The sequence below is a fragment of the Oreochromis aureus genome, linkage group 7 (genome assembly GCF_013358895.1).
Source record: "Oreochromis aureus strain Israel breed Guangdong linkage group 7, ZZ_aureus, whole genome shotgun sequence".
NCBI classification, from domain to species: Eukaryota; Metazoa; Chordata; class Actinopteri; order Cichliformes; family Cichlidae; genus Oreochromis; species Oreochromis aureus.
Window position 1 is genome coordinate 5,879,510 of NC_052948.1, and position 10,734 is coordinate 5,890,243.

Sequence of the window (10,734 nt, forward strand, 5' to 3'; positions counted from 1 at the left end):
TGACCACATTTGTCAGACAAACGTCACCTCTCATTCATTCATTTATAAGTTCATTCTTTCAGCCAGTCACTTGACAAGCCAGTCTGCCGTGCAGAGACAGATAGCATGGCAACTTCCTCACTGACAAAACTCATACTACATTAGTCTTCTTGCCTAGCTCTTGTCTCCTCTTGTTTCTTATATCAGTCTTCCTGTGTTTACATGATCTTTCAGTACAGGACAGAAACCATAACTCAGCCCCTTCCAGGATGCAGACTCTCCTCTGATGATTCATCTTTGGTATTGCATTGCCAAAAGCAATCCTCAAACCTACTGGTAAATGTTTTTAATACTTAACAAAACACTTGTAAATTATTAAAATCTATTATAAGAACACTGTTATGAGAAAAATAAATAAATCTCATGGTAATGGCGAGCATATATGAAGACGTAAACACTTTAAATCGTGGATACAGATAAGTAGGATGCTCAGAGACACCCCCTTTAAAAACTGATGTTCTCTTCTATTGAATGGTGTTGTTATTAAGTCGAGACCTACAGGGCTTTATGCATCTTCACAAATTAAGATTGTGGATGACAAGGAGGTGAAGTAAATTCTTCCACTTGATCACTTTAATCAAGTAGTGTAAATTTCAAAACAGTGTAATTTTCAAAAAAGACTGACTGCACACAAAAAAGACATCTAGAACCTAAAGTTTGTGGAACTACAGTGAAACAGAGATAGTTGTTTGAATGATGTTCCAGGAAAAGCCAATATTGTCAAATTATAACAAATCTACGGATCGATAATGACCAAATCAGTAACGACTAGGCCCCTTTTTGAATAATGTGCTCTGGATGGAAAGCTATAAGACAGAGACACAACTGGAGCCTTTAGTAGAAGAACCTCATGCATACTCAATTTATGTATTCATATTTCTAGCATTTATTTATTTGTTTTCCCACTTAAAAGCTCATCTCTTGACAAGTGTACTATAAATTTTCTCAAAAGATTCGTTAGCCTAAAAAGGTAGGTACACCCCTTTCTACATGTCAAACACTGGGTACACTGAGGTTAGCTGGGTTCAGTCTAGTCTTCATCATCTCGGTTCCTGCTGCCCTGCTCTCTGTTCAGCTGACCATATGCCTCACATCCTCTTTCACGCACTACCAATTTACCCCCACAGCCTCGAGACTGGAGTCGTGCCCTGCTTAAAGGTACTCTTGTGTACAGAGCTGGAACTCAAAGTCATTTTTCATGTGCCAGCTCCCTTCAGGTTTACAAGCCCTGCAGAATAGCTGAAGGGAGGACAGGAGTGGTGATGTAAACATAAAGAAAAAACAAACAAACAGAGGACTACTTACATGTACCACGTGTGCTTCTGGATCTGTTCTAACTGTAGAAGTAATGAGAAAAGAAAATGAAGATCAGTTCACAAAATGCAATTCACTTGAAAATAGTATCATGTTGTTGACAAGAGAATAAAAAGATCAAAGAAAACAGAATGATTACAGGTAAAGGTGAAATATATATTTTTCTATGTATAGAAGTTGTTGGTACATTACAACGCCAGTAAGTCTTGAGCTTACTAAGTTTCAAGCAAATAAAACAGACAATACAGGCAGGTTAAGCTGTGGAAGTAAATAATGAGACGGAAAAAAAACATATTGAGGAAAAGGAGAGAAAGGCTCAGCAAAAGCAAAAAAGAGAAAGGTGATACAACTGAGCTAAACACAGAGAATATTATCTCCCTCACACATGCTGCTGACCCTGCCAAGCCCTCTGGTCTGAAGGGAATCTCCCATTCTCATCCTCTTCCCATTTCACTGACTCACACACTCACTTTTTTTAATACTACTCTTGTCATCGCACATCTAGAGTGGCCACTTTGTCACCAACCCTGTCAACGTAGTCTTTTGTCAAAAAAGGAAAAGCAGAAAGAGAGGAACAGCGGGCAAAATAGCAACAAAGGAAGATGTCTGCTAGAATGACTCCATGGTGTTTCAACTGCCCACAGAAGGAAAGCGGATCAATGTCACCTCTGGGACTTTTTAATTTGCTCAAGCTGTTGTTGTGGAACCACAGGAGATACACATGACAGCTCTAATTATTGTCACTTATTCAGATGCATAGTTCTCGTGTCAGTGTCTCCATCAATGTCTTGATGTTGCCACTACCCTAGAGAATTTACCTCTGTGCTTCAGCACCGATGCATGCCTTCCTGAGATATTAGTGCAATCACAGAGCCGAGAAGACTGTGGTTACTGACTATAGGTGACTCTACCACAGAGGTCATGATATTGACAAGGACACCCTGCCAGTCAGATACAGACTAGTGGGTGACCTACTCTCTCCGACTTTTATTGAAGGCCTGGAGGCAAGAGTCTGGTATCGCACACAGGCTTGAAAGTGATGTGGTTTGAAATGTAGAATCACATCAATCAGTTTCTAAATGTGTCACTACTGATTCCAGCTGCTTTCAGGCAGAAGAGCTGCTGTATAATACTGGCTGAGAATGTTCTGTCCACATCGAGGTGTATATTTATCAAGGTGCTGCATATGTAATTCTCAGCTTGCTTGTGTTTGTCGGTGTGTAAGCAGAAAGAGAACAGTCACATGGCTGTTCAGTGGAGGAAGGACCACAATCGGTGTTTACAGTGGAGACTTACTCTGTTGTTTCAGGTCATGACATAGAGAAACACATAAAGTCAGGTGTATAAGTATTTGGAAACTGTAACTGAAAGATGTGCTTGAAGTTAAAACTTTCAGCTGTGATTCAAGGGATTTAACAAAAGATTTAATCCTTCTATTTTCACAGGCTCCAAACTAATTGCATAATTTAATGATAAGCAGTCGTGGTGAGTTATGGCCATGAATCAAAGAATTCAAGCTGATGGTTTTTAGCAACAAAATTACCAAGGTTGTGTCACTGCCTAAATACTTATGGACTTTATTCAATTAAATATACAGTTAAGAACAGCTTTTAAACAATGAACAAACGTTGGTTTAACCTCCTATGACCCAAACTCTTTCATGGCATGCATTTTTAATTTCTCTTTGCTATTTGGGCTGATTGGGACCTCATGGATGTAAAAAGAAAGAATTACGTATAATATATAAAACATAATACGTACGTCCTGCTCGTACTCGACTGAACCGCATGTGACCTATGGAAATGTTCTAACTATTCATGGGGATAGATTCTGCAAGGTGCCCGAAACTTGCCTCAGAGATTTTGGTTCATGTTGCTCCTTGATGTGGGTTTCCTGTTCCACTAAATCCCAAAGCTGATCTCTTGGATTGAGATCTGGTAACTGTGGAGGCCATTTGAGTACAGTGAACTTGTCATGTTCAAGTAACCACTTTGAGATGATTTTAAACGATGATGAGCTTTGTGACGAGGCACATTATCCTGCTGGAAGCAGCCATTAGAAAATGGGTGCACTGTGGTCATGAAGGGATGGACATGGTCAACATCAATACTCAGGCAGGCTGCGCCGTTTTAGATATTCTCACTTGGTGCTAAACAGTCCAAAGTGTGCCAGCTGCTCAAACTGTTGATACAGAGTAGGGGGTCTATTTATGCTTTCACGTTTTTCATCCAAATATTGCATCAGAAATGGAGACTAATATATTATAAAAATATTCAATTTTCCAATCTTGGTGAGCTAATGCTAATTGTAGCCTTGGTTTCTCTGTTCTTAGCTGACAGGAGCAGTCCCTGGTTTGTTCTTCAGCTGCTGTTGCAAATCTGCTCCAAGATTTGACGTGTTGTGGTTTTAACAAGTGGTTATCCCAGCATTTCACCAGTGTGTGAAATCACCTTTCTTCCCATTCCGATGCTTTTTTTTTTTTAACTTTAGCAGGTTGTCTTAACCATTTCTGCTGCCATGTGATTGGCTGAGTAGCTGTTCATGTTAAAAAGCAGCTGAACATTAGGCTTAAGAAGAAGAGATGTTCTTTTCCTCAACATGAATGCTAAACCCCATTTTCTTCAGCTTTACTCTTACTGTAGTTATTGCAGTCTTTGTAATTGCTGAGAGACCAGCAACATAAGGATCCTTAAGTGCCCTATTTCAGATTCCGAGATAACACTTGCCAATTTTGGCAAGTCTTTAAAAGATCACATTAGCCTAAAAACATTTGTTAAAACAAAGCGTTTCAGTCCACTTATAAAAAGGTTCTCGTGTCTCTTACAAAAAACCCCCAAAACACTTCCTTTATTTCCATCTAGCAACTTTGGTATTTGATCGACACCATCCCCATGAAGGTATTATCTGTCTGTGATGAACTGCTCTTTAATATAATAATCTAGTCAATCCTCTTTATTACTCAGGTACAACGAGGAGGCAGATCCTTCCACGGTGTCTTTTATCATTTGAATACTGAAGATGAGATGATTGTGCTAAGGTGGTTGGCTTAGTTGCCTCTGGGTCCCTGACTGCACAGACAGGAAATGGAGAGAAAGGCTTTTATTGGCCTAAGCCCCTTAATCCCAGGTACGTGCCCTCCCACTCAAACTCTGAGGAGGCCTTGACTTTGTGTGTTTACTTGTGTGCGTCTACTTACAAACCTAATTAACAGAAGGTGACAATAGACCTACTGAAACACAGCTTGTATTTAGAGTCTGATTACCCCATTGATTTGATTCAGCAAACATTATTATGGAAATAATCCCAATAAGTGAATGTCATATTCCATTATGATGTCACTTTTGCCCCTGAGTATACCTGGCTCAGGTCTAACTAGGCGGTCACTATAAACTCCTCGAATGCTCGATCTAACGAGGATATTTGACATTCCTCGAGGTTACAACACTGAGCTCTGTATGGAGGTCTGATGCAAGAGAGGGGAGCAGACAGGTAGCATATTCTCTCCCAGCAGCACGGTCTGCATATAACCCTTTGACTAGGACATTGCTGGAGGCTGGTGGACATATCTAGGGAATCTCAGGGTGACCTGTCCTCATCAGACAGAGGGACCAGAAAAATAAATAATATAGTGTGCATAGCGCATAATAAAAAGGTTTGATCTTTCTGTTTCTTGTTTCAATAAAAATGAGCATCCTGCATATGAACATCTCTTTTCATGTCGGTTTCTAAACTTTATTTTTCTGCTGCTACTCCTGCTGCTGTTTTTCACATTCCTGTTACTTTACTCTTACTCATTCTGACACGGTGTGAGATGATTTAAGGCATAAAGAAATGGAGCAGCAACATTCGCCAAGGGTGGTGTCATCACATTTGCTTACAGGCAAGTGCATGAAAATAGTTTTGTTTGATGCACTGATTCACAGAGATACCTGGAGAAGCTGTGTGCATACAGTAAAAATGAGGAGTTTTATTTTTTTACGTGTGATCAAATACAGTAACTTGCAGACTGTGTGTAGCTTTGTGCACTGTTCTGAATGCGAAATGCAGCATAACAAAGAAGGGCTCCACTGTCACTCAGGTTAACATGTCCGTTTTTTAGTTCTCTCATTATTCACATTCGCCTTTGTCCATCTCTCTCAACCCGACACTCCGTCCTTTATATCTCTGTTCTTGCTCTCTAATCCAGCCACCTTGCCAAGGTGATCAGTTGTTGGCACTGTGAAGTGTGCGGTACACAAGCAACACTTCTCTCCTGAATCCACACAATGTACTTGAATTTACACAGAACTGGGAATGATACAAACACATTTGTATCAAGAAAGAACAACAGCACCAAACTGATATATATATTTTAGTTTAAGTTAGTTGATCTTACTCTTACTCCACATCTGTCGAGATATTTTCCAGGAATAGTTTCTTGAATTACGTAAAAAATTAATTTGTGGCTTCTAAAATGTAATTAGTAAACACTGTTGGTAGTAAATATTAACTACGAAATATGTTTTGCTGATAGACTGTACTGTTTAAGTTCTAGGTACTATACGAATACTGAAATAAACTAGATAAAAGTAGGACCTTCTTCACTCCATTTGTGAGGCAGGTTATTGAACCCATCTTGGAGAACTTTCAAAAGCTGTTCAGTGGAAATATGCTGTCTCATTTGCATCTGTCTTTTAATGTAGTCCTAGGCAGACTCGGTGATGTTGAGGTGATAATAGGACATTATGTTGATGCTGAGGACTCTGCAAGGCCAGGTTATCTGTTGCAGAAGTTCCTCTTCTTATTGAAGATTGCTCTTTATGATTCTGTCTGTATGTCTGGGCTTGCTGCAATGCTAACAATCTTAACTTCTAAAATGCCCCTAAAACCTCTGCACCATATTAGATTTCATGTCTCTTTTATTCCCTATGCATAAAGAGGTAAGGTTGCAAAGTGTACTGAGTACTTTTATGTGCATAAAAGATATGCACAAATACACACAATTCTGAGTTAACACTGAGTCTCTTTACTGAACTGACCGTTAATCTTTTGGAGGCATCCACTTCAATCATGCCACGGAGAAGGTTCTGACAATCTGGAGGGATGAAGTGTGGCATGTGAAACACACCCAGCTTCACCTTCTCCAAAAGATTCCTTAAGTTGTCATCATCAAACGGTAGGGCGCCCTGAAGAAACATAAAGGCAGAGAAAAGAGAAAAGAAAAGCGACTGAAATGATAGTCGGCAGACGTGACAAGTAGGAGCAGAGAACTAAGTAGAGAAGAAAGAATTTGTGCTTAATACAACAGCAGCATTATGACAGAGAAAATGGTTTTAACTGACTGAAGTCACAAAAGAAAAAAAGATTATTAATGACTAACAACACTCGCTAGAAGAAACAAAAACACATTTTCAATCTTAATCCTGCACGACTTAAAAATTCAGCTTGCTTTTGCAACTCGTTCAACTCTCCAGTTGAAGCATTCTGTCCTAAACAGCAACGCTAAATAAATAATAAACAGCAGTAAGCTGAAAACAGGGCTTCGCTAATAATTACCCAGATTTCTCATTTACCTCATTCATTTAGAATTCTTTCATAAGAGTCATTTATCAGAGAGTGCTGACACCTCACAGATGTAGCAATTTGATGAATGGCAACCTCCATCACAAGAGAAGATGGAGGGGTGGAGAAAGAGGGAAGGGGTGAGGAAAATACAGAAAGAACTGCTGAGAAATAAAGAGGCAGGAAAAAGGAAGGTAGACTTGTGTAACAGATGATCTGAGTGCAGCCTAACTCCTGCGGAGTATGCATGTCTCCCACAATCAGACAAATGGTTATCTCGCGGCTAGTCAGCAGGACGAAACTGAAGAGAGACAGCATTTTTCTGCAGTCAAGCAGCAGAGGCGGAGAAAAAAAAACTTTTGTTTGGAGCGAGAAAAGCGTGGTCATGATGGAGATAATGGTAAGCAACATCAGTTTTATGCAACACAACAGTACTAAGTATACTATCCTTAAAACAAGTGCACACACATATAAGACAGACAGAGTGGAGGGAGAGAGTGGCAAAAACAAAGACAAATACACAGGGCCTGTGGCCAAAAGCTGCCCTGTCAGCATTGGTATTTATTTTAGGCTCTTGTCTTTCAGTTTGGCTGTATGAATTATTCATGGAGCTGGAGTGTGTAGGAACTACAGTACAGCTGTTGATGAAACAAAGCTTCGGGGCTGCATGGCTGGGGAACCACAGACATAATGCAGCTAGAGAATAGACCTGATTATGGATACAGCGTCGTCTGTGGATACAGGATAATGAATAAAAAGATGCTTCTTTTCTCTGATCTTCTGTAGCACAACTATATCAGCTAGAGGGTGTTTCTGCAACATTTAGTTTTTTTCATTTAAATGACAGAATTTGAATTTAACTCCTTAACACCTGAGTTTATGTCACAGGGTCCGCGGTGAGTTTAGGCTAGCACTCTCTTTTTATTCCACTACCTAAACAGTCATGATCGCCTTTTCTCAAGCTTCACTTCCGTTCTTTATTTATTCACTACGATGCAAAGGCTAGACTTACTCCTGGATATGACACAAAAGCAACACTTCATGGCAAAATTGTATTACGCAATATGCCTCTAGAGATGTTAAACTGTGTGTCAGTATAATATTAACATCATTTACTGAAGAACAAGCTGACACTCACCACCAACAGAGCAAAAAGAATGACCCCACAGCTCCAGACGTCTGCTTTCCTCCCGTCATACTTCTCTCCCTAAGGGCAAAACATTGTGTTAGACAAGTTTAGACTGAATGTTAAGGCCAACTGAAACAAGACGGAGGATGACTAAAAATAAGTTAGCACAGGAGGAATGAATATTGTGATTCTGTGAGTAGTCACTTACCCTGATGACCTCTGGACATGCGTAGTGTGGAGATCTGTTGGAAAGGAGCAAACAGAAACAGAAGGTTCAAGTTATCTAAGGACTTTTTTCAGTTGTACAGCTGTGCTGCAGAGTAAATAAAAGTTCACAACAGAGAAAACAAACAAGCATAAGTCACTGTCTGAAAATATGAACACAACAATTTATGCAGACAGTAAAAGTCTCCAGCGAACGTAGATCAAGATGTGTTTTAGGAGTTTAGGTGTCCTGAGGGTGTTTGGATGTCCTCTGCCTTGCTCAGTCAAGGGCATCCTCTCACAGCAGACGGTGAACACACCCACTAATCTTTACAGCCCCTGGATAGACTGACAGTAAAGCCAATGACTAGATTGACATATCAATATCATATGAAGATTTATGGAGCTACCTTGCAAAGACCCCTCCATAAGCCCAGGTCTATGGATGAGTGCAGCATATGGGTGACTTATTATTCTATATATTAATTCTTCCCACTGTTTGATATTCCTATATTTTCAAGGGATTTTCTGGAAATCAATTAATCACATAAAACAACTAAATTTCTCTGCTCCTCAAAACAAATCACCTGTCTCCCTAAACCTCTTACCATTATGAAATGTGTCGTCCACCTCTTTGTCTCACTCTGTTTAATGGCATAGCATTTGGGTCGACTGAGGAACTACGTAGTTTGTAAACAGCCTTTAGATTGGCTGTTTTCTTGTGCACTCAAGAATACAAGCTCTGACAGCCCAGCTTATTCAGACTGTCAAAATACTGGCCAAAAACAAACACGGCTACTGTGCCAACTCGGGATCTCCAAGTGCCTTTGCAGACAAGTCCTTGATGACTTTTCTTCAAAGAAAAAAACCATCAGCTCTGCACTCATTTTACTTCACGAAGGCCACAACACACAAGGCATGCAAAACCTTGTGTTCCCATTCAGGTCATTCCTTGTCAGTTCATCAAATGCCACACGGTCCCCTACAGTTTTGGTTTCGACGGGAAACTACTACTACTTCAAATCTACTGTCAAAGACTGGGAATGCAAATCTTTTCTTTCTTCTAGCATCCACCAATCTATGCCACGCTCTTGACAGTCTATATTCACAGAGCCATAGTAGCAGATATTGACACAGAAAAAAAAATCTGGAACTTCATGTGTAAAAACATACCTAACCTTCAGCCATCAGGACACTTAAATAAAAAAACAACAACAAACCAACAGAAACGCAAAATTTTAGCATTTCTTCAGGCAAATTTGTGAGAGTGAGGTGGGAGTTTTTTTGTTTGTTTTTTGTTCGGTTTCTTTTGTGTTACATTTCATGAATTCAGATGGGTTCGGATGAACTGACCCACATATAAGAGGTGGAAGTAGTCAATAGGTCAAAAAGCTGAAGCCAATGCATCAGTACTTTAAAGTGCAGTGCCACTGGTGGTTGCTACAAAAAAGGATCCATGTAGTTCTTTTATAAAGAAGGGTTTTTTATAAAGAGGTAAATCAGTAAAATGCCTCATGTTATTAGGATTTTTTGATCAAGAATTTTTAAAATAAAATTATTACTTTTATCTAACGAAAACGTTCATGTATTCATCCTCTAAAGGTGCGGCCACTTTTGGTATGCCTTAGGAACACCGGGTCTAGGATGAGCTTTGTAGTGCTCACTTTGAAACACTCAGTCCACTCATTATTTTATGTTTAGAAAGCCCCTTCTGCTATTATGATAACAATCTGACTTTTGAAAGGCTAACCTAGTTCAGCTGCAATGTTTCCCACTATCACAACTCTATTTAGTAAGTAATTTGCTGCCAGCAACTCGCAGCACAAGCTTATCTACACCAGGTATACAGTGTTTCATTAAGTTAACAACCATTCAATGACGCGATAAAATCCATCCGAGTACGCTTCAGTGAACAAGCCAGTTAACAGGGTCAATGCTGCAAAGTTCCTTTCACATTTGATTGCGGATCAAGTCTGGGTGATATTTTAGAAACATCCATGCTGCTCACACCAGGTTCAGGTTATATGGTGGGACACTAAAGATAAATAGAAAACCGTGAGAGCCACTTCCCACTGACCAGCGTGAAAAATGTGGTCTTTAGAAAAACAATTCAACGTGGGTTTGGCATTACATCAGTCTTTTCTCTGTCTTTCTCAAACTAGCATCACATAAATAAAATCAACAGGAAAGGACTGTCTTCTATTTTCAGAGGGCAACAAATAACACAAAATTGATGCATAAAAAGTTGTCTTTACCTCATGTATCAGCTCATCAGTCGTAACTGTCTAGAGAAGGATTTCTGGACCTCTACAATACACAGTATACTGGACACATGTATGAAGGGATGTATCGTGATCTTAAGAGATGTGATTTACCACAGAAGCATTGAAAGAAGCGCTGAGACACTGAGACACGAAGCTGATCTTCATGAAAATTCATATTTTTGGACTAAATCCGTGCACTTCCTCATTGCATATAAGATAATTTCCTTTCATCAATCTGTGCCA

General features: G+C 39.7%; 1 protein-coding gene across 2 annotated transcripts in view; it reads right to left on the bottom strand.

The window, feature by feature from the left end:
• brsk2a (BR serine/threonine kinase 2a) overlaps positions 1-10,734 on the bottom strand; it is a 179,137-nt gene that overhangs the window by 24,082 nt on the left and 144,321 nt on the right. For both annotated transcript variants that reach the window (XM_039615429.1, XM_039615428.1), the window contains 4 exons: positions 8,232-8,265; positions 8,033-8,101; positions 6,372-6,518; positions 1,345-1,376 (listed from right to left, as the gene is read on the bottom strand). In XM_039615429.1, the coding sequence (XP_039471363.1) occupies positions 1,345-1,376; positions 6,372-6,518; positions 8,033-8,101; positions 8,232-8,265 (282 nt within the window). The remainder of the gene's footprint in view (positions 1-1,344; positions 1,377-6,371; positions 6,519-8,032; positions 8,102-8,231; positions 8,266-10,734) is intronic.